The sequence below is a fragment of the Corvus brachyrhynchos genome, unplaced genomic scaffold, assembly GCF_000691975.1.
Source record: "Corvus brachyrhynchos isolate BGI_N302 unplaced genomic scaffold, ASM69197v1 scaffold90, whole genome shotgun sequence".
NCBI classification, from domain to species: Eukaryota; Metazoa; Chordata; class Aves; order Passeriformes; family Corvidae; genus Corvus; species Corvus brachyrhynchos.
The window spans coordinates 4,204,589-4,232,383 of NW_008236932.1; the positions used below are offsets into that span (position 1 = coordinate 4,204,589).

The 27,795-nt window shown below is 40.2% G+C and overlaps 1 protein-coding gene across 7 annotated transcripts in view; it reads left to right on the forward strand.

Annotated features, from left to right (window-relative positions):
• LOC103611613 (A-kinase anchor protein 2) overlaps window positions 1–27,795 on the forward strand; it is a 158,727-nt gene that overhangs the window by 100,123 nt on the left and 30,809 nt on the right. Inside the window, exon 1 of one of the 7 annotated variants that reach the window (XM_017728324.1) lies at window positions 5,837–6,080. The exons of 5 other annotated variants lie outside the window; for them this stretch is intronic. In XM_017728324.1, coding sequence (XP_017583813.1) covers window positions 6,021–6,080 — 60 coding nt within the window. In that variant the 5' untranslated portion in view covers window positions 5,837–6,020. Of the gene's footprint in view, window positions 1–5,836; window positions 6,081–19,427; window positions 19,434–27,795 lie in introns of those variants that run through there. One more of the 7 variants, XM_017728327.1, reaches the window with a different exon arrangement.

Below are 27,795 nucleotides of genomic sequence, written 5' to 3' on the forward strand. Positions count from 1 at the left end.
ACTCTTTCCATTCTTTTTATTGAGATTACTCTTCAGCCATATCATCAGACAGACAAGCAAACCCAGCATGGCCAGGGCAGAGGTGGGCAGGATAGCAGCAGCTCCTTTGGCCTGGCTTGCACTGCCCTGTAACTGTGGCTGCCTGCTCTCCTTGCATCAGTATCAAAACCACAGTGCCAGCACCTTTCAAGTGCTGTTGGGCTAGTGGAAAGCCTGTTTTTCCATCCATGGTGAGTTACACTTGATCCCAATTGTTGTCATCTAAGTGCTTGTGATATTTTCTGCTAAACCACAAGAGGTTGCAGTTCCATGATTAGTACATAATTCCTTGTGTAGACAGCCCAGGGACACACTTGGCATATTACCTAGACAGGGACACCCTAGAAAAGCTGAAAAGGAGAACTGTTGGCCAGTTCTCAGTATTTTTCAGGACAGATTATGTACTATGTACTAAATCCCACTCTATCTTCTGTTCCTGTTGTTCCTTTTACACTGTGTGTCTCAGAGTTAGGATGATCTCTCTTTCCCCCCATAGCCGTTCCAGTGAAGATTTTAAGGGAGTTTCCTCTTCTCCTAATAGTTTCAGGACATTTGTCATCTTTCCCGCTTGTAAAAATGTTTGGCTTTTGGTCTTTCAGAGGTTAAAAGGTGGTCAAGCAGCAGTTGTATTTGTTTTGAAAAGAATGTGAGTGAAAATTCAGGATTTCCTGCTTAGGCAGAGCCTTGTGATTACCAGTGAATGAGCCCAGTCTAAAGCTCATTGCACTCTACAGCCAGATACCCACTTAAATTCCTTGTGTTGTGAGCCATGCCTTAGCAGCTAAACTAGAGAACCTAGAGCTAAACTGGGGATTGCATGATGTCTTCTTCCCGTGATTTTGGTGGTAGGATTTGTTTCACAACATGCTAGGAAGCACCAAGCCAAGTAATTTTCTGTATGATGTGAAAACCTCATTGATCACGCCTCGATATCATCACTAGTTGTTTGCAGTGCACAGATTGATGTATTCAAGGGAAGTTTTGCAATCAGTGACTGTTAAGATCTTAGCCTTCATGATCTCATGCATTCCTTCTGATAAATGCAGTCAAGAGTCACATTCATGTATAGCTGCAGAGCATTTGTACAAAATACCTTTTTCTTACACCCTTTCTTACTGCTTTTCCTTTCAAATGGAAGGTAGAAAATTGTGGTCCTCAAGTTTCTTTTGTTTACTTGAATTAATCTTTCTAGACAGTTAGTCCAGCCCGTAGTCACCTAGTTAGTATTACTTGTTCTCACTTTAAAATATTCTAAAAAAGTCTTTTTCTTGTGATGAAACAAGTTTTTCTAAGTGTTGAGAAAATAATTTAGTACTAGGCATTTAGTACATTTCTTGTATATGCTCTTATTGAAATAGTCCTTATGTTATTACTCCTTGGGTCACCTAGTACTAGCTGATGGTGTAACCACTACACATTCTTGTTTTCCCAGAGATGGCACGTTTTTGTAAGGAAGATGGACATTGAATAATAGCAACAGTGTTGTATCCACAGAAGTTTACCAGAAAACAGTGGAGATGGGTTTTGTAAGAAGAAACAGTTTATTAGACTGACTAAAAAAAAAAAAAAACCAGGGAAAAAAAAAAAGAAAAAACCAAAATGTTTTGGGCTCAGCACCCAATCATTAGCACACCTGCATAATAACTTGACTTTTTTTCACAAAGCAATAGGATGTTTTCTAGCTTCTCATGCTCCAGGCTTCACATCCAGGGTCCGGATAAACCTTTCCTGCTTTTTTTCAAGCTTCTCCATCTGTGTATGAAAATTTGCTTAGCCTTTGAGATACATGACTGGAAAAGACAGGCTTCTCATGTTGCTGATACTACATGTTTTGGTGTACTATCTGACATCTTGCATATACTGTCTGATGATAAAGATAACTTTGAATCTGTCTTTTATGTCACATATAAAATGGGGATTATGAAATGTTGTGCAACAGAAGAGGTAAGGTGAACAAAATGATAAATTTAATTCAGGAGATTTAGAGACTGGCTGCTTTAAAATTTCTTTTTTACTCCTTTCCAGCCTGGAGGCAGGAATGGATAATGAGGTTTTTATACCTGTAGGAGGATTCTTGCCATAGGAAGGGAAGAGCAGCAGTACAGTAGTACAGAATAACAGTAGTAAAAATAATAATAAAAAAGCAACAATACTAAAAATACCTGTCATTCTGCAGTTCTTGTTTTTGTAATAAAGTGCTCATGACATTCAGTAATTACAGATGGAGACTATGCAGGATTAGACTCCCAAGTACTTTTGCCCAAATTTCATATCATCAAACCATGTATTTTGCAATTGTCAAACCTTGTGGTTATTTAAAGTCTTTGAGTGTTCATGGCCAAGACTGAGAGCCTCTGGCTCCTATGTGGCAATGGCAGTGTCCTTTGCCAGCCAGGCTACGTTCTGTACGACAAGTACAATTTGTTCCCTACCTTTTGTAAGGGAATAAAGAGCACAGTGATGCCTTATTCCTCACACCACTTCTGTGTTTGCACATGCATATAGCATGGACAAAACCAAAGGCATTTCAGGGAATTTCAGATTCCCCTCTGTCAAATGTCAGAAGTGGTGAGCAGAGGAATGGAAGCGGAGGTCTTCCTCACACTTCTGGGACTGCAGTACACTCTCCTGCATGAGCCATTGCATTTCAGTGGGGCACTGAGGGACGAGGAAAATGTAATGAACCATTTCAATGGGCAGTAAAATGAAAAAAGAAAGTTTAAAATCTTGGGTGCCTTTTCTTCTTGGGTTCTTTGGATACCAAAACGAAAAAGGTACAATATGGATCAGTCTCATTCACTAATGTTATGTTAGGGATTAGTTCTGAAGTCTTCAAAGAAGGAAATAAATTAGCAGATGTCCTCATAAGCACACTCTTTGCACACAGCTCACAAAATATGCTATAGACACCTCTCTGATAAAAGACACTGAAATTAAGTGATTTTTTCTGAGACGTCAGAGCCTGGGATTGAATTTGGTCTCCTAAATTCCAGTCTAATATTTTAGACACATGTGTTTTTCACAGCAGGAGGTTTTATCTCTTTGATGCAGTGTCTCATCTTCTTTACTCATGGACAACTGGAAGATAAACAACTTTTCTGGCTTCATCAGCTTGAATAAGTTCTTAACCTTATCCTAAGGCTTTGTATTTATTGGGAAATAAAAGAAGGGGTGGAAGTGCAGCACTAGTAAATCCTGTAGTGTCAGAGTCTCACAGGAAGTCGAATGACCCTTGCTTGAGAAACAAAAACCACAGAATGTGGGTGTGATATTTATTGGTATGTGCTTTGCATTCTCCTCCAAGGACCAATTGCATTTTGCATCGCTACTGTAAATCCTGCCTACCTTTTCCAAGAAGATTTCAACACTAACTCTTCTGACAACAAGCCGCTGGAGGGAAATGCTGTGAGTGTTAGTATTTTGACTTCTGAGCCCTAGAAAGCTCTCCCCTGGTGTTAATGATTTTTGGTGAAAGGGAAGAATGATGGGCTTTCAGACACAGTGGGCATTCATTAGCATGTACTCTCTGTCAATAGACCCTGCTTGGATGGCACAGTCCCTTCTAGTGTGTCTGTTTGTTCGCTGTTTCTCCCTGAAGACAAGTCAACAATGGCATTGGCTTTCTGATCTTCATATGCAAATGTTTTTATTAACATCAGCGGCTCTGTGATCTCACTTAAAATTGGCTGTGGGCTGGAGATGTTTTAGTAGACCTGTTTTTTCCTAATTTAAAAGAAAGGGGGGAATGCTTAGAGTGAAAGGGGAAAAAAGATGGCTTACTTCTGCAGAAAATAAGCAAATTATATTTGTATGTGTGTAAGGTCATAAAAGTTCAGATTATGCATTTTTAACTGTTTACTTGCATGAATTCTTTTTTCTTAATGCAAAAGATGTAAAAGCAGCTTCAATGTGTTGTTCACAGTTAATTAACTGTTCTAAATATGGCTGATATATCACCATATTTCCAGCTAGCTGGTTTCTGAGCTGTTCAAGAGCACTCAGTTGTTCCACTATGAAAATCAAAGATCAGAGGTCTTCTTTTTAAGAAGCTTGTTTAATATTCTATGTTAAGGTAAAACATTTTGTCATTAGTATTTTCCTTACGATCTCCTGGGTTTCAGGTATTTTTGCAGACTTAGTTCATTGTCAAGTCTGCAGAATTGTATCTTAGTACTTAGGTTGATCCATTCTGTATCTATATTCTCATTTAAATTTGGAGTTTAAATGCTGTGGTATTTAGAGTTAGATACTGTGGTATAAACTTCATCATATAGGTAATGAGGAAAAAGAAAGAAGAGGAAAAAAAGAAAGTTACTAAGAAGGTACAAGATGAAGATGCATGCAGACAGGCTTGTTTGTTTGCCACATCATTTGTTTGCAAATCTGGCCATGAGAAGGTTCAAAGGATGTGTATAATGACCATTTCTCACCAAAATCCACAGTCCTACCCTTGTCTGTACTGAAGTAACTTAGTGTTGCTTTAGCAGAAGGCAGCATTTCCTCTATCTTGTGTTTTAACCTAAGTTCTCCTGTATCCATGTTAGTCCAGACCTCAGGTGTGTGTGTTATTGCCAAGTACTTGGTCAAATCACTACTTTAGTAGGGTCTGGCTGTTTTCAGTGTCTGTGTGTCCCTTCACTGTCAAGAAAGACAAAATATTTATGGGGAGGAACATTTTTTCAGAGAATTTTCCTCACAGAACAGTAGTGTGTGCTCCAGTAGGACTCTCAGAACTATGCTTTCTGTACATTGAGCTGAAGGGGGAGCAGTGCTGAGCCCAGCCTCCGTTCTCTGGTAGGAGTGTCTATAGAGACAACTCTTGTACAGTTCTTCCTGCATCCCTGTAATTTATTTGGGTGGCATTGCTGCAGTACAAGTACTGGAGATAAAATATTGAGGTACACTGAGTCAGATTTGAGTCGATATAAATATAAAATTACTTCTTCTCCCTCTATTGAAGCTAAAGAAAGAAACCAGGACAATCTAGTTGCTTGATCTGTTTGTATGGACTTGCATCTGTGATGGTTTGTGCATACAAACAACTGCAATAAAAGAAAAGCAAATGTGGCAGTGGTATGTGTACAGCATCCCACTGTTTTCTGGGCAGGAGTAGGGTTCACAAGTGCCTTTTTGGTTCATCAATGAAATCACATAAAAGTAGAAAATAACTGAGCTTTGCTCTTTTACCAGTTTAATGTCTCTGAGAATAGGCCTTATTCTCTAATTGAAAAAATGATAACCATTGAGGAAAGTTAAACCATGAGCAAGGCTGCAGTATATCTTATTTTCAGCGTTGCAAAGACTTCAGTCGGGGGGTATTTTGGAGGAAACCTTTCAGTCTAATTTAGGGTGGTAATTTTATTTAATGTAGTGACTGTAACATGAGAGTGATCATAGCAGCTTCTGTGTGAATTTATTATTTATTATTATGCCGATTGCCAAGTAGAGGTCAGGATGCCGGAGACAGGGACAGGAGGGAATCCCTCCTGACAGGAGGAAGAGGGATTTCCTTTCAGTCAGGCTAAAAGGTAATAGCAAAAATAAAGAAGGCAAAGCTACAGATTGTCTCTGATAGCTGCTTCTGGACTTGTGAAGTAGAGTCAAATGCCTGCAATGGAAACACAAACAAACCCAAGATTTGCAGGAGAAGGAGCGACCCTGCCGTGACATGCTGTCCCCCATCCTCTCCTCTGAGAGGTGAGGAGTGGGAGGTTCAAAGGTTGTCATCCTATTTATGCTAATTGAGTTTGAGCTAAGCTCTTCCCGAGGAAAAAAGCCTCTTACTGAATTAGTTATTCAGTTCCTCGGGGTGCAAGTGGAATGGCTGTAACACTGTCTTAAGAGTCTGCTCGAGTGGCCCCTTGAAGAGTACATCTGAAAGATTTCTCTTTATTTAAGCATCCCTCAGATGCAAACCAACCCGGAGACCTGAGAGACTTGTGTGCCTTTTGCTATTTGTCTGTCTTCAAAAGGGGCCAAACATGTTCAGGTACACAGCACCCTGGCAGGTCCTCTGCTTGTCCATGGAGCAGGGTTTGAGGGTAAGAATGATTTATTTTTATAATATTGTTAAACAACCATAATTTGTAATTGCATGAATGTGCTGTAAAGGGGAGGCAGCATTAGAGCTACTTACACAGAAAATGAAGGATCTGTAGGGATGTGTCTTGTTCATTTCTTCATTGCATATTTTCAAATAGCTGTAACTTGAGGGAACAAGTCAGAAGTTCTGTGAAAACATATCGTGTATGTTTATATGTCTCTGCTTTTGTATTCATACATCAAACATACATCACTGTGTACCTCTGTGTAGGAAAATATTGTTAATAATTTTAAGTTCCATAGGCCCTTCTATCCTTAAGCTTTTGAAAGGTTTATAGGGATGGATTAATGAATTAAACCTCATAGCAGTCTTAGGAGACACATGTTAAGGTAGGATTGCAGTCTGGGTAAGTTTTTTATTCAAGGTCATGCATCAAGTCAGCAGCAAATAGGAGAGTGAAATCCAGAACTTCTGATTCTAAGTCACTCTAGTTGCTTAATAATTGTTAGTTGTCTTCTAAATTGGATTTTCTTCAAAACCTTTAGTGTTGAGGATTCGCAAAAGTACAATTAACTGTAGCAGTAGAACAACTATGGTCAAGATTGGCATCTGAAAAGTGTAACCTTAAATTAATTTGGGTGTCATTATTTCTACACTTATTCTCACAGTACATGGCAGTATTCTTTTCCATGAAACCAGTTTACTAGTCTCTGATGGCATTTAATATGAAAGAGTTAGTTTGCAATTCAAAAATACCTATTGCATTTCCTCAGCTCTCCTGATATTATCACAACTCTTGAAACACTTGGTATGGGTTTTCTTTCCAAAAGTGCCAAATGACAGAAGATCTTTAAACTTTGAAAATAGGTTTATAGCTTCAGAAGTTGCAACAAAATACTGGAAATTATGGTTTCTAAATAGTGTCTTCTGATCTGTCTTTTTCTGTCTCCCTCCTTGAAAGAGGTGAACCAAAAGAGGTGAACCAATATTAAAATGTTAACTGCACCATTTTGTTCTTACAACTAGCAAGACTTGTATCTCACTAGCTTTTATGATATCTGAAGTTTGATTTTTTCTATCAGTCTCTCTAGAAAGTGCGTACTTAAAAACAGAATGATCAAGACCTGTGTACACCTATGTTTTCTATATGAGGACAGTTTGAATTCGTTGTTGCTAAGTCCATTTTGACTATTCCCTTTCTAATCCTTTTTTCTTAAAGGATTCAACTATACAGATTGTATAGATCACTTATCAGTCATTACATAATCTTCTTTGGGATGGAGGTGGGATTTTGTGCTGTAAAAAGGGTGGCCCAGGACTTCCAAAGGGCTGGTATTTGTGAAATTTTCCAGCTGGAGCAGGTTCTCAGCTGGGTCTGGGATCCCTTTCAGCAGAGACTTTAGTTTCTCAACTATTCCTTACTATATCATGAAAGCTTACTTCTGAATAAATATGAATCTGCAATGTATGGTTTGCAAAATTAGCAGTTATCTAACCACAATTTCTGCAGAAGTTTCTCCCTTTTCCCCCTGGTGTCTTAATCAAGCATTACTGAAAAAAAAACCTCAGAAAGTCCATGAAGTGTTTTTTTTGTCCTGTTTCTATTTTAACATAGACAGATTCAGAGTCATAAGTTACAGCATATCTGAGACACCCAGTATATTACCAGAAGCTATAGATGAAGAGAAAATTTGGCCATGTGTCCAGTGGGTCCCTGAAGGCATGGCATTCTTCATTGAATTCTATGCTGTACAGAACTGTGCAAGTACTAGAGCAATGATAATAAATTTTGGATGTTTGTATCCAAATGCATTAAGGTGTCAGAAAGCTGCCAGCATTGGCTGCAGTTCAGTGTCTGAGCTTCAGCTCAGGGTATTGCTTAAGCCAAAAATTAAATAGGGTGCCTGGGGAACACTCACATCAAATGAAATCAAGTGCCCACTTGCTGTCAAAAAAAGGTTAAAAGATTAAATATATTTACTGCCCTTGCAGGACAATATTGTGGTTGTGATACCAGCTCAGATAGGAATATGTGTATTTCTGTTCTAATTGCAATTCCTCAGGAGGATGGCCACTTCATGGAAGTAAGTGATACTCTCAGTGATACTCTCAGCTTTCTTTCCATAATTGCTTGCTCAAAATCAGCCAGAGATGGCTTCTCCCAAAAAAGTGGTACTGCATCCCTATATGGATGAAGTAATGACTGCTATGACTGTGCCAGGCTATGAAGTCGTAGCCTGCTGTCTGCATACCAGCCATTCATTGCAGATGTGCATGGACTACTAGCCAGGATCAAGCTGTGAAGTGTTTTATGTAGAGCTGTGCTCAGAAAGTCTGAATTCCACAGGACTTTCTCTGGGTAATGCTGGACTGGTTTAAAACTTCAAGTGTGGCAGCAATATGGAAGGTGTCCATAGCCCCCCATGTACAAATCTGCCTTCTATGTGTTTAAAATAAACAGTGCAGTTTAATATAAATGTTTGGATTTGTTACTTATTTGCATTTCTCTATTGCAATGAGTTAATCTAGTCAAGCCAGTGATAAGTTTCATATTACCTTTTGCCTGTGCAGACACTGTTGTACATTAATATTTATTAAATCATATTAATTAGACAGCTGATTAAAGTATACTGTCGAGGAGTATATTGCTGGAGGAAGGCTGCAGTATTTATTCTCTCTTAGGCCCAGCCAAAGTCACCATTTAGCATTTCATACTTGAAAGACTGTCCAGCTCACCATTGCATGTGATCAGCATTCCGGCTTACAGCATGCTTCTGCTGAAGTCCACAGCAAAATTCTCCTTGATTTGGACTAGTGCAGGGTTGAGTGTACAAAGATAATGTGACGGTAGTTTGAAGGTAATATTTATAGTGATGCCAAAAATGGAGAAGCTTTACCGAAACATTATTGCTGGGGGCTTTGGGGTTAGCACAGGTATGATTAGTGAAAAGGCAGGGCTGCCTCTAGTCTCCTGGTACATAGCAAAACTGCTCTAAGGCTCATTAGGGGCACATCCAGGCAGTGCTGCAGTACAGATAATTTGTTTTAATGAACGCTGCTCATTTAAAAAGCTGTAATTTGTGCAAAGCCCTTAGGAAGTAAGGAGGAACTGCAGGAACATAAATTCCCTAAAGCAGAGTCGCAGTCTTTCCAGGTGTGTGACTAAAGGACATCATAAGCCTTACAAGAAACAAATAAAGGCTGTAAATCATCAGAGTTCTGCAGTTGCTCCATCAGGCTTGGCATTCTGATTTTTACTGAACTGTTGAGTCTGTATGTTTGCACTAAATTGTTTTGAATTAGATCAGAAAAAAAATGGAAAGGTCTTAACAGTAAAGGTAGATGTGGTCCTTTAATATTGTTGAGGTGCATTTGGCTGGGTGGGGTGGTGCTTTTCTTTTACACATACATCTCTTAGTTCTAGCGTCTCTAGATTTTTATATTTTATCAAGTGATGTGGTAAAGCCAGGATTTGGAAGAAATACTCATTATGATTACTGCAAATAATAGTTTCTAGCTGGTGGTTCCTGGATTCCAACTACCACATATTCCTAACTATGGCACTGAAAGCCAATACTTAACCAAAAGTGCTCTCAGTATGTCTCCAGTGATTCAGATGAATCAACTCATGGCTGCTTGTCTTCAGACTAAAGAGCTGATACAATTTCCTGACATTTTTCAGGCAGGAGAAGCTTGAGCGTGGTATCTAACATAACTCCGTAGCTCTTACAAGAACCTGTGTTGCCAGGCAAATAAACAGCACTGCACAGTGAAAAACAATCCTCTTGTCTTACATCTGAAGTGGTGTTTTCAGACTGATAATCTGTCTTGATAGCAAGTAGATACAAAAGCATGCTGCAAGGAGCTGACTTGCACTTAATATAATGCAGTAGCAGAAGATGACTCCAGTTGCATAGACTTGGATCACATACTGCCCGTTCTCTTCTCAACATAAAAGGTCCTAGCAAAGAATCTCAGTGTTCTATAAGGTAAACTTCAGAAGAGTGAGCCGTGAATGCCCACCGTGGCTGGATGGTGCTTGCTTGCACAGAAATTTTTTTGTCTTCTCTGTACTGTGGAAATCAGAGTTCATATGACTGAAGGAGCATAGAAGAATTTTTAAAGAGTAACTATCTAAAAGAATTTTTAAAAGTAAAGAAAAGATTCTAGCTTTTTCTGGTAGCAGAGAAAAGCTTGGAAAAAAGTCAGACTCACTGTTAACAGCTTAAAAACATGAGGAAAATAAAAAGGCCTATATAGCCACATTTTTGTGCTGGCAATTCTTGGCTTCCTGGGACTTTAATAATGGCATCTGAGCAAATGGGATTATTTTTATTGCTGTTTGATTAGGGAGCTTTGGTTCCATCAAGTGCCAGCAATACCAGTTTGTGCACATTATTATAGTAACCTGGGTCATTTAATCTCTATTAATTGCTAGTCACACTGCTACACACTGCACTTAAACCACTTCTAGGCTGTTGTTTCTGTTCCTACGTGATGCCCTTCTGCCTTTCAAAAGTGTTCCCAGTTCTCTTCAACTTCTTTTTCCCTTCTTAGTTTTCAGTCTTTTAATGCTGACCCAATGGAACACAGGTCTGCTCTCACTGCCCTTTGTTTTTCATATGACTGAGAGATTGGAGACGGCCGAAGAAAGGAATGAGATAAATTGGGGAAAGGAGGAGTGATGATATCACCAAATTCCCTGACCTGTAAACAGAAGCTGTCCAGCAGAAGTGTCTTAAGCTGTTTTGAGCTGTCTACTATGTTTATTGTCCTCATTCAGTGAGAGAGACTTTCAGGACTCCTTTTCAAGAGAGTTACAATTGTTGTGTTTGAGCTGCTGTGTACCTTCATTGCCGTCTCCTGGCAGTAAATTAGGAATTCTGATTATGTGTTTATGAATTTATCTGGGCCATTTTGGTATAAATTCTAAATAATTAAAACTTGTCTCCACTTCCCATTAGAATATCTTTGCTCGTTTTGTGCTGGGAAAACATACATGGATATAAATACAAAAACATTGAGCTTTTGCTGAAGTCAATTTTTTAATCATAATTCCTGGAAAAAGAACTTGTCCAAGCCATGGAAATCATCAGGGAAAACAGTTCTTGAGCAAAGTCATAGTAAAATATATCATTAATCATAACCCGCCCACATCTAGGCATCGTATCACCAGACACTTCACTGGGGGAAGGAACAGTACTGTTGATATTCATGACTCACTATATTCATGGGTTATAAAGTTAAAAGCATCAGCTGTGATCCCATTATGATTGGCATTGTGACACAGACTAGTGGATTTTCCCAAATTGATTTTTGTTTGGATTACATCTTATCTTTTAGAAAAACATCCAGTTTTGATTCCACATGTCCTATAAGGGAGTATTAATCACAGCCCTTAATAAATTGTTCCCTCCATTAATTATAACCACTGCTAAGGTCTTCCTGTTAGAAAATAGGCATTATTTTACTCATGGTCTTCCTGAACACTCCCCAGTGCAATCAGAAATGTCTTGTGCTCCTTCCTGCTCTGAGAGATAGGCTTTGTCTGAAAATTGCAGATTGGGAGGCTTTTTTGTTTGTTTTTTACCTTGCATAACCTGTGAGGTTGGAAGAAGTTATGGCTTATGGCTTTAATTACAGTCTGTCTAACTACCTGGAAAACATTCTCACTCTCTTCCTTCAAGTCTTACCCTTGTGATGCCAGCACACACCTGTGGCTGAGAAGAGTAATGTTGATGGCATGTGCGTGACCGCCACTTTTCATTCATACTGCTTTCATCTTGTTGTCACCTGATATTGCAGCCTGCCTTCATGTGTCCACCTCTTTGCTAAGCTCTCGTTGGAGGCTGTGACCAAGTTATTATTGCTGGTTTAGAACTAGGATTTTATCAAGAACATTGAGGTCCCCATCTGAGCTGTGCTGAAAGCTTCTGAGCATTTATCAGATTTCCTGATGAAATGGTCAAGGTGAAGTGCCTTAGTTAAGAGTTCTTTTCGCAGTTTCAGCATAGTTTAGGGCCGTACTTATATTACCATTTCCACTACGAAATTGCCATGTGCGTTGACATCAGACACATGCGGACTCATACTTAGGGTTGGATGAGGAGCAGGGGCAGCCACTCACACCAGTTCCGAGATGAACCCAGGATCCATGTGGCCTCCAGCCTGAATTACTAGGCCAGAACGGTAGTTCTCCCAAACCCAGGAATGAGGCATCTGTGTGCAAACCAGAGCAGTGGGGGGGGTCTGCAACACAGAGGTATGAGTCTGGGTGAGCTCTGCTTTGAAGACATTCCCTTAATTATGCTGCAGGTTTGGGCAGTGCTTCTGTCGAATCACCTCACAAAGCTATGATCTTTTCTTTATTCTTTTTGAGACGCTAATTGGTAAGAAGTGATGTCGCTGCTAACGCACTGATAAGCACATTAGCTATGTTGTTACTTAGTTGCTGAGATGTTCACAATTCCTTAGTTGAAGGCATATATTTCCTTTGGGTAATTTCTGCTTAGCTGACTTACTCAGCAATGCTCTGTCCACATGTGTTTCCTGAAATTATCAGCTGACATAATATGAAATACTGCTTCATGCATGTCTATACAAAGTTGGAAGGTACAGCAAAGCATGATGGTTTCCACTGAACAGAATACCAGGATGGTATGAATGGCGTTTCTGGGTAGAAAAACAAGACTCTTTCCATGCCCTCACAGAACAACACAGAGGTCCTACTCAGGGCCTGCCTAGGTCAAGTTGAATTATCCTTCTACAAGCTGGGTATTTTCCCTTGTAGTGGACAATGTGAATAATGATGGTCCTTGGTTAGGAGAAATGTCAGCCCTTGGACTGTGGTATGGGTGTTTTAGACTCAACGATCAGCAAACTCTTGAAGTAGTCGTGGCAACTTTCCTATACAGGCTGTGGTGAAAATCAAGTAGTATTGTACTCCTTTCTTTTCAGAATCTGAGATTCTTAAGCACTGTAAGTTAGCAATTGGATTGGCATTCTAATGTATATTTTATTTTTCCTCTTGATGGGACAATGACAACCTCAAATTTGTCATTTATTGAATACTTGAAATTTAGCATTCAGATCTGAATGTATATACATCAGTAACATCTAGATCTATCTGTCCTAGAAACAGGTGTCAGAAACCAGTTCTGGGAGTTTGACCTTAAGCATCAGGATTCCAGCAGTTTTCTTTTAAGGGCCTGGTCTGTAGTGTTTGTGGTTCCTAAAAACAATGAGCTCTGCTTTCAATACATCTGGAGCTGGTCCAGATCTCTGCTGTTGTCCATGTGCAAACTGCCACTCACCATTCCAGAAGAGAGGCTGATTCCCACGTTCATCCCACTTGCAAACAGCAAAACAACTTGGTTTTTCTTCAAGTGGCTTTTTTTTCAGCAAGTGACTTTTTAATGGTACACTTGTATCCTTGTATTCACAGAATTGTTCAAAGTTCGTGGTGATTCTGAAGTGGTGCTGTGATTATGAGTTTAATTTTATTTGCCTTTTAATACTGCTAAGAGGATTTTTTTTCACTGGTGATGTAAGAAATGTTAAATGCTATCTGATGAAAATACATTTGTTATTTATAGGTAAATCCAATTATTTAGTTAGTTAATGGATCTTAAAAATAGCTATAAGAAATGGTCATTCATATATTTGCCAACAACTGCTTGCTATTTCCCTCCTGAAAAACATCCATTGTGATTGATTTGTGAGTATTCAGCTTTGTGAAAGGAAAGCCAGACCTGTTAGCATAGCTTTATATTGCATGTCAGAGAGAACAGACAAATCAGTGCTTATTGAGCCACCCTGTAATTGCATTAGTCTGTAAACTTCTGGTGGCCTGGTTTCCTCTCTTATTAAACGGAATGAGAAGGGCTGGAGACATGCTTGAATACTTGCACTTGTAGATTAGACATTTCCTTTTTTGGAGGTTGGCTTTACTGGCTTGGGTTTTTTTCCTTAAAAACGAGACATGGCTTTGGTCTGGTGTTATTTTTTGTTCTGCCAGAAAACTGTAATGCATTATGCAAAAATGTTCATTTGTTCTAAGCTAAGATTATTTATAGGTCAGAGTTCTCACATGATGAGTACTGCCAGTTTTAGGTCCTCATAAGGAATACGAATTCAATTTTGAGATTAGCTGTTGTATTTGTTTTTTTAGTTACAATAACTAATTTAGGTCCCTGCCTCATTTTGAGTGTGTCAGTTTTGAAAAATGGTATTCACCTCACAAAACTCTGCTGTCTGTCACTTTGTGAGTTACAAAGTACATAAAAAGAAAAATAAAATAAATTTTCTTCTTCCTCATAAAAGTTCTTTTTGAACACTGAGTTCTTGTTAAGCTGTCAGTCAGAAAGGGAAACCACCAAATGTCAGTCAGGGTGGGGAGGAGGTAGGGGGCAGGCAGGGATTGCTGTGATGTTTTTGTTGTGTGAAAATCAGCTTGAGTTTTTTCCCAGCATCCTGAGTTTCTAAGCTCCTGCATTAAAACCAGAGAAGCCAATTGGGGGCAATAAAGTTAGACAGGTGCTTAAGCATGTTTTAAGGAGCCTACAGCAGGAGGAAGCAGTTTTGGGCAAGGGAAGGAGTTTCTAATGGGATGCCACAGGCACGTATGGCTGCTTCAGCTGTGAGCTGCCTCTCTCCCAGTCTCTTCCCCAGGCCCTGTGGCTGCTCCTGAGAAAGTAAACAGCCAAGGTTTGCCCCAAATCTGCTGTATGACCTGTTCAGACCAGAGCTAGGCAAACACCAAACAAACAGCTTGTACTCCAAATGTTAGGCATTCAGCCTATAAGTAGTTACAGTTCCAGCCCTTTTACAGTATGTATTAATAATGCAAAACAAATATCGATGTTAACTCTCTCTAGCAAGCTAAAGCCCTGTTTACGACCCAGTTGTTCAGAGAAGCAGCAGTTAGAAATGAAAGCAAAGCTGAGATACTGTCTAAGGCTGTGATCCTGGAAGGGCAGATGGTGTCCTTGGAGTACTCCATGGTTACACTGTTGCCCTTTTCTAAGGGTATATGTTCAGCTGTGGAAGGAAGAAAGATCAATACAAAACCCCAAAAAAGGACTGATTGCGGCATGAGTGTTTAGTTTGGTAGACAAAGGACAGCTGTCATAAGAAATTTCTCACAAGCCCCACACTGGCTCTTACTGACAACAGTCCTTGCCCTCCCTATGGTTGTGTGCAGAACGGTTGTCTGTGGGGGAAGAGGTTTCAAAATGGACAAATGTGTTAGAATTTCATGCTAGAGTAACGATCTTACAACAGGAGCTGTGAGTTGCATGGTTTCCCCTGTTGGTGGCTCCCTTTCAGTTGGTAATGCTCCACAAGTAATTCACAAGGTGGTAATCCAGCTCTTCCTCCCAGAGTTTGAAGCTGCTCTGCCTTTCCCCCTGAACCGTGTTACAATTTTGTGTGAAATTTTGGGCCAGTTTATGCTATGTATTGCAGGAAAGGACAGCTACACTGGAGGGTGAGGAGGTGTTGTCACAGAACCATTCACCAGCAGCTCCCAGGTAAAATCTCAGAGCCTTTACAAGGCATCTTGGGTGCAGTGTCATACTAAGGCATTAATGCCCAGGCATCTAATTCACAAGTTTGTTTCCTTGTCATGAGTCAAATATTTGACATGCTGCTTAATGCTTATTATTTTTTCAAGCATTTCACCAGTTTTAGGTTGTCGCAGTTTGGTGACCTCCTTAATTTTACAAAACCTTCATGGTTTTGTAAAATGGACTGAGAGGGTGGTCTGCTACAGAAAATGTTTTTTAAAATACTGATTGCAAATACTCTGTGAAATTAAGGTAATTTCCTGGCATGTTGTGAAACACCTAGATGCCTACAGTGTGGTTAGAGGTACTTGTATGGTGGGACTAGAAATACACAAGGTGTTGTTCTGCCCATTATCCCTGTAACAGCAAAAGAATGACAGAAAGGCGTTATGTATTTCTTCTTGTGCCTACACTTTCCAGACTGCATCCGTTAATACATGCAATTGCAGTGCCATCCCATGTTTCTCCAGTTGCCTCTGTGCAATTTTTCCTACAGGAGTATAGGTTGGGAAGACAATTCAAGCTGGGCAGCCTTTCCTTTGCTTAGAATTTGCCATGAGGTAGGATATATTGTTAAGTGCATAGATGCAAGAGATGAAGCTCAGCATAAAGTCATCCTCTGGCCCCACAGTTACCATAGTGAGAACTGCTCCCTGTCTGTTTCCCTCTAGACATATAGATAGATATAGATGGATAGATAGATAGATAGATAGATAGATGCCACAAAGAGGAAGGGACAAGCTTGTTCTCCATGCAGGTGTGATTACTGCAATTCCTGAATGTTCGCTGCAGCAGAGAGCTTCTCACTGCTCCTACAGACAGCTGTAGACAGGGGACACAAGCTAGAACAACATTTGCAATTACTTTCCAAAACCCTGCATTCTTGTCATTGTTAGAGCCCTCATTTGCTGAGCAGTTGATTTGAGCCCAGGAAATCATTATGGGTTGATTTTATTGTTGCTATTATTGTAATAGGAGGAGGGAATTAAAAACAAATGCCTCAGTGCTGATGTTTGACTAGAGCGAGAGACTGATCTGTAAACCCAGATTGTAGCTGAACACTTGGAAAAGGCCAGGCAGGAGGACTGCTGGGCAGTTGATGAGCTGTGTTTCAGCATTATGTTCTGAGTGGGATCCATACAGAGAACCTCAGTGGAAGCCAGCTTGGGCAGAGGCAGGGTGAACGGGCTCAAATCACAGGATGTTGCTATTGCAGGATGCTACATGGAAGGAACGTGGCTTGATGCACTTAGCATGACCTTTTTTACAAAGATGCAAGTAGGCAGTGGATAGAAGAAGCCAGAGGAAGAAGAGGAACAGCTGACACTGAACAGAAAGCTTGAAGAAAACCAGTGATCAATAGAAGGAAGAGAAAACATTCTGGAAAAAACTCAGGAAAGAGAAATTTCAGACGCACAAGTTAACATGTGTAATCACAATTGCAAGTTCTCCAGTCTCCAAGAAGGAGCAGCTCCTGTTTGTCTCTCACAAGTGATGGAGCAAAGAAGGCCTCTGGCAGGTATCCCCCATGGAGCATCTGTAATACTCAAGGCTGGCCAAGAGTGACAACAAAAGAGTTTCCTCTTAAGTGACAGCAATGATGGGAGGCCTCCTGTCACTGATTGTTGTCTCAGGGTCTGGCCCATAGTTGGCAAGTGGTGAACCTTTTCATTAATAAATTAACTTGAAGATGTATCTTACAGCACACTGACGGGGCAGAGCACTTGGAGGGTAGGCTCCAGCAGCTAGGGAACCACTGTGTGTCTTCTCATCTGTTGCTTTGAGCAGTGTAGACTGCTGCAAGTGCATTTGCTATGTCTTGCAAGCAGAGGTAATGAGCTTAAGATTAGCAGTATAGCAATATTTGGAGAGGTAATTAGCAATATATGGAGAGCTTCAAAATGAACATTGTGTGTTTACAATGTGTGTTCACAGTGTATTTACAACTGCTGCAATGTCTTTTTGTCTTGGCAAAAGATGTAGGCAAGTCTTAGTGTGAAGGAAAATCAACCCTGTAAAAAAAAATAAAAACAAAAGAAAAAGGAGATAAACAGTTGCCCCAGATAATTCTGAGATTAGTAAACTTTCAACCAATAGCACAGTATTTATATAGTAAGATTTGAGGTCTGTCAATACTTAACAGTTTGCACTGTCTGTGTACAGGGCCTAATTCATATGTTTAATCTCTAATGACAAGAAACTGACAGATACCGCAACACTGCCCAGTTAGGGTATCAGCAACAGTCCTAAAAGCTCTCTATTTCACACAAGAATACAGATTTACAGAGAGCTTTTCACTATCAGTTCTTAAATGAGGACTTAAATAAATTTGCAGGAGGATAATTTTTAGAAAACGAAAATCATGTCATTAAGAAATCATGTAATGTTCTTATCAATAAAAATAGGCTCTTCCACATGTGCTGTGAATTAATTATCACACAGGTAAAAGTTATCTGTAGCCAGCCCTTTAATAAGGCTTGGGTATTACACATCTTTTATTCAAATTGATATTTCTTTTGAAGTGCACATGAGTTTCACAGTCTCAGACTTCAAGATTAAGTATGTACAAACCTGTATGCACATGTGTTGATTTTCAGAGTGCCTTATCTTTTCCTTCATTTATGTGAACTTGAGCATCTACCTTGTCCTAGGACAAGTTGTGCTGCTTGGGAATGTCTTGTATTTGTGAGGGGTTTCTGCCTCACTACAGTAAATCTCCTTCAGCATTCTTCTTCACTTCCCCCTCCAGAGTGTGAAAGACAGTTCAGATGTTTCCTACCCAGCATTTTTTTAAATAAGAAAATATTATTGCATCAGAGGAGTGTGCTTATAGTGGCACATGGTGCTTGTTTCAGTGCATTTACTGTCAGCAAGCTCATTCCTGTTCTTGCCTGTTTAATTTTATAGTTGAAATCTTGTGTCTCAGAAAGCTATGGAATTTCAGGGGGGATCCTGATTTTCAGGAGAATTCATGTTGTTGTATTGCATTTCACTTGCTTAGAGAGAACCGAATTATTTGCACTGATTAATTACTTGAAGAATGAGCTCAGTTTTAATGCTGAACTTATGTAGGATATTATGCTGCAATTGTATCTACACTTCTTTGCACATTGCCATCAATTCAGTGAAGCTTAGTTTTATAGCAGGGAGCATTAGAGGAAGTTTATAATGACTTGGAAGATAAACCAGCCTGACACAAGCTTATCGGTAAGACACTACTGGAAAAATTTAAGTAATTGCCTCTAAATGCTAGAAAATCACTGTGATCGGGGAATGCATGTTTGTGTTTCTTTTGTAGTTGAAGATGCCTTAACATTTCCTGAAATGTTCATTTGATTAAGCATCACAGTTCTTATCTTTGTTTGTGTGGAGTCTTGCTGGATGGCATCATCCTCCACTGTCGATAGATGTATGTCTAAGACTTAAGCTTGTGACCAGTAGACATCTTCCTTGTGCTTGCATTTCCCACATCTTTCTGGAGTCATAGGAAAGCAAGAATATTCATTTCTTGAAGGTTTTTATGAAATGAACTTAATTAAGCTGTGGTTTTAGACCAGAAATGGCCTGCCTGTACCTCCTAAGGTGTGTTCAGCAGTTCTTCAAGGAAAATGCAATTGTTTGAATCCTGAGCTCTTGCGAAGTTTAGCCTCAGAATTTGCTGCCTGTCACAGGAGAAACTTAACATCAGTTGGCCAGTCAGCATCGTTGTGGTGCTATGCAGGATTCCCTCTGAACACTCTGCTGGTGCTGGGTGATGGTGAAGGGCAGGGGGTTCAGGGTTTGGGGTGAGAGGGAGGAAATCAGGGGAAAAGAGTTTGAAGGATCTTTTCCCTGGCATAAAGTAATTTTATTGCTGCTACTGTTGTTCGATAAAGAGAGCTACCCTGTTTAGAAAAAAACAGCTACCCTGTTAATGAAACAAATGAATTGTTATAGAATAAAGTTGGGTGTGTTTTGACCAATTTGCCAATATTAAGTGTAGAAGAAATAACAGCTGAGTAATTGCAGCAAAAGAAGCATTAAATGCAGCTTGAAACACACACATATTTTCTAAGCTTGGGGCCGTTTGCCATTTTGTAGTATTAATCTTGGTTTGTAGTAGACTGCTCATAATCAATTTATGTTGATAAGCTGTCCTGTGCTTCTTACTGTTCTCCTTTAGGTAAATGGCAGATAGCAGTGAGTGCTGTTATTGTAAACAAGTGTTCTTTTTTGTTCTAGATGGTTGAGATCTCTCCTTTCCAATCTTTTGTGTATGTGTTTAGTTAAAGTACTGTGTCTGTTCAAAGCTACAGCAACTCTGCATCTAGAAGACCACCGCAGGACATGTAACTTTGCAAGATGGCAAGAGTTAAGAAGCTTAAGATTTTGGCTGAATTAATAGATATTAACAAACATAACTCCATCTTGCAAGACTGGGAGTCTGGGAGTTACCTAAACATTTTGTTCTGTTTAAAACCAAACATTTTTCTATCAGCTTTTTCAAAATTCCTGAGGATCTTTGTTTCCAGCCACCTTATCTAAACAAATCAAAACAAACACTGTGCATAGGTTCCTTGCTACCACAATAAATTGCTTGTTTTAACTGGGGGGGTTGTGGACTGGTTTGATTTGGGATATTTTTCCTTGTCTTTTGTGTTTGCCTGAGAAACAGCCTCAGCGTGTAGGATGACAGGTCATCTCAAGTGCTAACAACATTTAAAATCATTCCAGAGAAAGCTTCTTCAAATTACCTTGTGTTTAGGAGAGGCAGGAGCCTGCACAGGACCATTCCCATTGGGCAGCTGATAGAGGACTGCTCAGTTATCCCTTTGGTGTCCATGCACAACTCACACCTAGAGCACAGAGCAGCTATAGATGGCTTGCAGCAGGGCAGAGTTGCTTCCTACTCCTACTGTGAGTGCAGGTCAGGCCAGCTTGGGTTATCTCACCTTGAAGACTAAGGAGGCACTCAGATGCTTGCATACCCCTCCAGTGAGAGATGCTTAAGTAAGCTTTAGACTTTTAAACCTCAGAAGAGTGGAGGTGAAGAGTTTACTGCAAAGTGACTGTAGTACATGGCCACAGGAATCACACTGCGTGATGACAGTGGTCACATGTGACGTCACAGGTTGTGGAGTTTTCACCCACCTCAGTACCCACAACAAAAGTGTGTGGGTAAGACAGCACTTTTGAGAGGCACTGAAAAAGTGGAGAAAAGACAAGAGGAAGTCCTTCCCCCACTAAATGGCTTGCAACAAACCCAAGTAACTTTTCATTTCTGATTCCTTGTTTGCATGCGAAAGCACATAAGGAGATGAGCAGCTCCTTAAATATTAACTGTCAGTATCTGAGGAAAAGAAGTAAGTGGGATGCTGTATGACCTTTCTCACTTGTTTTTCCAGCCCTCATCTTTTCATGACATGTAGCATTCTCAGCTGATTGGCATTTATGGCTCCATCCCTGGTAGTTTTGACAAGGTATTTTATGTTTGCTCTGCTGGGAGTAGTAAACATGCCACATGCCACTTTGGTTTTGAATGGAGAATGCCCCCAAAGCCCCAGTTTTCAGAGCAATCAAGTGTGAACACATCTTTTAAGAAGTTTTACCTGTTCAGCATGGAAATACAAATGAAGACCAGTTTTAGCATTGGAAATGAATTTCAATCCAAATGGCATCAAGAGAGGGCCTCCAGGCATTCTTTGGGTTGTGTTGAACACTAACTCTTCGTTTTCACCAGGGTTAAAGGTTTCCTACTTACGTTACGTAGCCCAGCTTCCAGGGTGAGTAGACATTCATGTGAGTACACGTACAGACTGGAGGCTTTTTTTTTTCCAGAGAAGCCATAGTCTTTTTCTGCCATAAGAACACACAGCCCTGACAGTAAGCAGTGTCAGAGCAGTAAGCAGTGTCCCATGTGAAAGTGGCAGCAAAAAACAGCTACTTTGCACCTCCTCACTGCAAATCATCAGAAAATGCAAAGCACTAGTGAAATGTAAGAGCCCCCTCTGCTCCCTCATTAAGGGTTAATGTGAAGGTTTCCTATTGGAATTTATTTTGGTAGCCATCCTTGAGTAATTCATGCTGAGCAGTTATTCTCCTGCTGCTACAGAGGCAGTCAAGACTTTGTCTGAAACACGGGTTTCAGGTGGGGGGTCCTCTCTGGAAAGGAGAGGTTTGAGGTGTGAGTGTGCTGTCCATATTGCCGATCTCAGAAACTGGTTTTATTTCTCTCTTACACTGGTTGTCTCATACTGTTCTTCTTCATAAGAACAGCAGGTCTGGTTACAGTGCCAGGGGAAATTAAACTGACAGAGCCAATTTGTACTCATAAAATAAATAAAAGTGGCCTTTGGGTTTAAAGCGTGTGATTTCCTCAGAAGGAAGAGGAAGAACAATTAAGATTGCTCACCAGATTAAATTCTTTGTAATTGCTTGTTTTCAAATAGCCCCTTAAACAAGAGGAAATATCCAAGAAAACTATTTATTTTAAAAAAGATTTTGTTGCAAAAAAGAATTCTGTCAAACTGCCTTCCCTGGCTGTTAGGAGCTGTCTCTGCCAAAAAATTGAAAATTAGCTTGTGAGCAAGTATGATTGGACTGGCATCACAGGTGAATGGGCACCTGCTCAGGAAACTACATCCCCTCCCCTGAGATGTGCTCCCTGCCTCTCTTCATCCTGATGGGGCCATGCAGAGAGGTCAGAAATGTTTTACCTGGAGAGAAGGCTGGGGAATGGAGCAATTCACTTAAAAGTGAAAAAGCACTGAACCAGCGAGTGACAGGCTGGCATTAAAAGCCTTACCATATGTCCTGTGTCTTTGTTGTTTTACTCTGGTTCCTTGCACAGGATGCCCTCTGATATTCACCACCCATATTTAATCCTCTGCTGGCTTGGTAAGGGTAGATTTGTAGAGGAGGTATTAAAAATGAGAAGGAGAGCCTTAAAATGTTTAGTAAACTCCAGCAGTCATGTGCTTAAGCACCAGTTTTGCTTCCAGCAGCCAGCCTTCTGTGGCACTTCATTTTACAGTCCCAGACAGAGATGTCTGTGGAGATCATAGTTTGAAAATATTGAGCAGAAGTGGTGACCCTGGGCCTGTCAGACCTTCCCTCATGTGCAGGCAACTTTGCTGTCATAGAGAGGAGAACAATAGCACTTCCTCCAGTGAGGTATGTCATGAAAAGACTGCTGATACAGAAGGGGGTAAGGGAAGAGTTTCAATACTTGTTTTTTCTTCTGCTATTGCACATCATTAATTTAATAGTCATTTAATAGTCATAATGGTGGTAGTCCAACAGACTCAGAAAGTCAGGCAGGGTATTTACTCCCTGAACAGGAAGGGGATGCACAAGAGGATTTGTTTCATTTATGTTAAGCTCTTATACTTTCCATGAAGAGGAACACTTTTTTTTTCCTTTTTTTTCCCTCTTTTTTTACCCTTTACCCATAAGTTAAAAGAGCAGAATTAACCCTTTACAAGGTTGTAACAATGACTCTGTGGTTCAAGTGGTACAGGTACAGTGTGGGAAGGTGTTTGGGCTGACAGGGAAGCATCTGTGGCCTGAGGTAACAGAAAGGGCTTGTGCTGTAATTTTGTTACTGCTTAATCAGAAGATACAACACTGCAAATCACTGTTTCTGCCACATTTTTAAAAAATGTGTGTTGAACCAAAACCCTAAGCTGAAACCAGCTGCTAAAATCTGGTGTGTTCTCTCCCAGAAACAGTCATAGCGTAGCTTGTGCCCTACATTCAGCGCCTCATCATGTATAATGAAGAGGGTACATGATGTATTTCCTTCACAGAGGAGGGCTGTTTCAGATTAAAGATGCCTCCCAAAGCGAAGGCCCTGGCAGAGAACTTGGTGCCACCTACATATTTTTCCTTGACTGGTTGAGGTCTTGCTTACACGCCTCATCTGCCTCTACAGGTGGCCTCTTGGCATGGGCAGAGCAGTCGTGTGGCCGCTCAGCACCAGCATTCCACACGACCTGCCACTCTGAGAGACAAGTTTGGCTGCAGACCTAAGGATCCTCAGAGCTACAGAAAAAAAATAGGAGTTGCCTGCTTACACTAACATTTCATACACACAGATTTGGCCATGAAACCCAGCGTGCTTGGATATAATGTGCTTTTGTGCTGCAAATTTGGAAGATTAGGGTCTGAAGCAGGTAAATCACTTTGTAAGGGTCCTTTTTTTTCTCAGATTCGGAGGCCAGCACTCTGTCTTTTGTAGTCTTGCCCTTGATGTCTCTAGAAGATAGTATTTGCTGATGGTTCCGCAGATCTCTGATACTGATAGAGACTCTTTACCAGAGAAAAGCATTTCACTCTTGTAGACCTACTTCATTTCAGTATGGCATGATGTAGGGGACCCAGGGGATTACTGGTTATAGTCATGAAGAAGAGTTGGTTAAAAATTGAGATATGTCAAGAATCTTTGCACTTCAGGAAGTTAAAAGGAATAATTTTTAATTATTCTTGGATCATTTTGAGTTAGATTTCTTCATTTTTATTTGTTTCTTGATCGTTCAGCTGTTTCAAGTTTCTGTTTGAACTTTTTGTTTCAACCAAGAACACTACAATTTCTATTTATTTTTAAAAATAAACTTCAGTTTCTTTTGAATGGGACTGATGCTTTAAAGGAAAGAAAAACTACAAACAACAAAAAGTAGGAAAAACCCCAACTTACTTTAAGTTGATGGCAATGGTGAGTCTGAATTCCTGAGGGGAGAAAGGTTGTTGGTTTTATCTGAGACCAGGAGTAGCAGAAAAGGGTTTAGCAGGGTGTATCTGCTGCCTTTGCTGCTGAGCTACACTGCAATACTGAACACACTTCATTACCACTAGCCCATTCCTTCTTGCAGCATACCAGTGTATTTTCCAAAACTAGTTGGTATGAGAAACAGGTCTCTTAAAAAAAAAATAAAATTATCTAGTGCAGCTCTTGTAGGGTTCGGTGAAAACTGAGCATTTGCATGTCCAACTCCCCTGAGTCTGTATCAAACAAGGGTCTTGAGCTCCATCTCCTGCACACCTGGGTAGTACTCCAGTTACAGCTCTGTCCTCCAGTGACCTCCTGGGCGTGTGGGGCTTTAGATGGCTGGTATGAAGGAGAGCACCAAAGATAAATATCCTGTGACCACAGGTGAGGCAAGGTTACCTAAACTTCATATTGAATCAATAATCAGCTATAGAAATTGCATTTTAAATCTGTTTGCATTTTAAATAGGGTATTTTATTTCTCCGTGGGACACTTCCCTCTTCATAGTGTAAAATTCTGGGATGATCCAAAATAGCTAATACTGTAAAATCTGTAACTGCTTATTAAAATATCTACCCCTCTACTGTGCAGACATTATGGGAAGTGTTATGTGAAGGCACACAGTATTTCCTGTCACTTTAGGCTCACCAAAGTCACTCTTAGCTTAGGACAGGGATGTTGAGTGCCTTTTTTTCTTCTGGTGAGAACCCTATTTACATTCTCTTTTCACAGATTCATTCAACAGGTGACAAAGAGTTTCTTACCTCCCCATTTTAAAAATGTAGAGGCTTGACTTGCCTCATTTAATGTGGCTCAGGCAGGTTGTGGAGTGTCTGGTGAAGTGAACTACCACTGCCTTCAAAAGTTCTCCTGTCAAAAATGTCACCTTCATTTTCATCGTTGCTGGTAAAGAATGGCTGATGCCCTAGCAGCCTAGCAGTAGTAAGAAAACAAGTCAATATCTTATGTAATTCCTCAGGTGAATAAATTTGTTTGAGCTGTGTCATCTGTGGCATCACGTCTGACATTAAATTCAAGCCATTTTAACCCAAAGTCCAGAGGCCCTTTGCAGGGGATGTCTGGTCAGGATAGCTCATGTTTTTAGCTTAAACTATGAAGCCTCCAGGAAACTTAATCCAGGGGTACTCAAATGTCACTAGCCCACAGGCAGCAGTAATGAACAGGTACTGTGCTGTAGAAAATGTGCCGCTTTTTTTCTCCATCACCCTACTAAATTTGGGTGGGGGTTTTTTGTTTGTTTGTTTTCATGGGTGGATTGTTGTTGGGTTGTTTTTGCACTCCTTGTGTCCAGTTGTTTTCCTTCTGACTGATACTTTCCATACAAGCTGTGCACCCCTACCCTGACCTGAGTCTTCTGAAACAGCTTACCAAAGGCGGCCTAGGCACTTCAGGTAACATTTCAGCCTCTCCTGTGGAAAGAATGTAGTCAAGTCTTTTTTTGTTTCCTGACAGGTAAAAATTACTGCTAATTACAGCTTGGAGCTTGTGTCTTTCACAGCAGCCCTTCATGTAATTGCTGATTCTTAGTACTAAGCCAGCCACATGCTGTGTTGTTAGGTTGTGGCTCTCCCCACCAGCCCCTTTCCACCCTCTCCCCTCAAAAAAAACATAGCCAAACAATCCAAACAGAACCCAATTAAAAGCTCCAACAAAACAAAACAAACAGAAAAAAAACCCAACAAAAACAACAACAAAAGCAACAAAAAAATTTATAAACCAACCAACCAAACAAAAAACCCAAACACACCTAGCCACAAAAAACCTACAACAGTAAACTCCTGCTTATGCTAGCTGAAAACAGAGCTTTAGGTCTGTTGCCAACACAGTGTTTTTGAAAGTGTCTCTAAGGAGGTGGCTCCCTTACAGGTTAAGTGAAGCCGTGCTCTTTCTAAGTGGTGTGAACTGGCATTTTCCTTGTAAAAGAGACTCTTTGTGTGAATGGACTGAGGGTATGGGCTTCTTTTTTTTTTTAACAGCTCTCCCTTAGCCTGTGACATCACAGTACTGTAAGGAGCTGAGGAAGGAATTTGACTTAACAAGCCAAAAAAAGCGAAGGCCTTTTTGGAAAACAGCATTTTCAGGGTTTGCTTCAGAGTTTACAGAAATGGAGAGAAAGCTAAGATTTCTGACCTGACGCATGTTATCTATCACATTTAGTCTTTATCATTCTGTATTGGGAGGAGTATTTAAAACACCATTTTTCCAGATGATATTTGTGGAATTCTTTGCTCTGTAGCTGGTTTGTTCATTGTGAGCAGTAGTGAAATTTACAGCTTTCTACTAGGTGTAATACAGGAGGATATTGATCCTAAGGAGAAAAGATAATTTTTTATATCCTGTGCACATATTAACTAGGAGAAGCACCCAGCACATTCAGTGTCTATATTCTTCAGACAGCACTTGCAAAGTCTTCTGGCTGAGTTTTTAGTTGCTCTGACGGGGTATGTTTCCCACTAGTTATCCTTCTTGTGTGTTACCCTTCTTGACACTGTAAAGCAAATTTCAGTTCATAGAGAGGCTTTCAAGGTGTCTGTTCAGCGTCATCTTTTAGTTGTTTAACACTGAAGGAAATTAGGCATAGTACTGTGAGCAGTCACATTTAGCAGCAACAGCATTCCTGAAAACTGCGTTTTATGGCATTTGACGCACGCTGTGACACTTAGTTGATACCTCTGTGCATGCACCAGGATAGCACATTCTTTAACTCCTGAGAAATGGGGAAGGGTATTTTAGGGGAAAGTATCTGGAAGCCAAGGTGACTTGCTCTTTCCTTCTACCCTGTGCTTTGGCTTTTATGTACACAGACTCCATAGCTGAAGTCTCATACAGTCAGATCAAATACTGAAAACCAAGCTATTGCTTGTGTGATGTGCTAGTAAACAATACTCTCTTGAGAAGGCCTGGTCTTTCCCCCTCTCTAAAGCAATTTGATCTGGAATGTGTCAAACTTCTGTTTCTACAGAAATGCGAGGTGCTGCTTGCCGTTAAATGCTGAGCCTTTTTATGACTGTTTAAAATAGCTCCAAGCAAGCATTTCCTATCAAATAGCAAATTGTCTGAGAAATACAGCAACTCTTAATATTACAGCTTAGTGGGCTTTAGTGATCTTGCCAACAATAAATGAATTAACCACTGTTTATTTCCATTGTCTGTAATTAGGTAAAAAAGAACTCACAACTGAGGAACTGGGCAATCTGAAGGAGTTTTAAAGAAGAGGAGTCTATGAGCTGGAATAGCCAGTTTAGTTAATACCATTTTCCTCCACCATTATCTTAATTCTCCACGTGCCGAAAGAGCAAGTGATGAATGCCTTAATCAAACCATATCCTAATGTAGTCCAGATGTGCTGTAGGTCATTTTAATCAGTGCCTTTTCAGCAG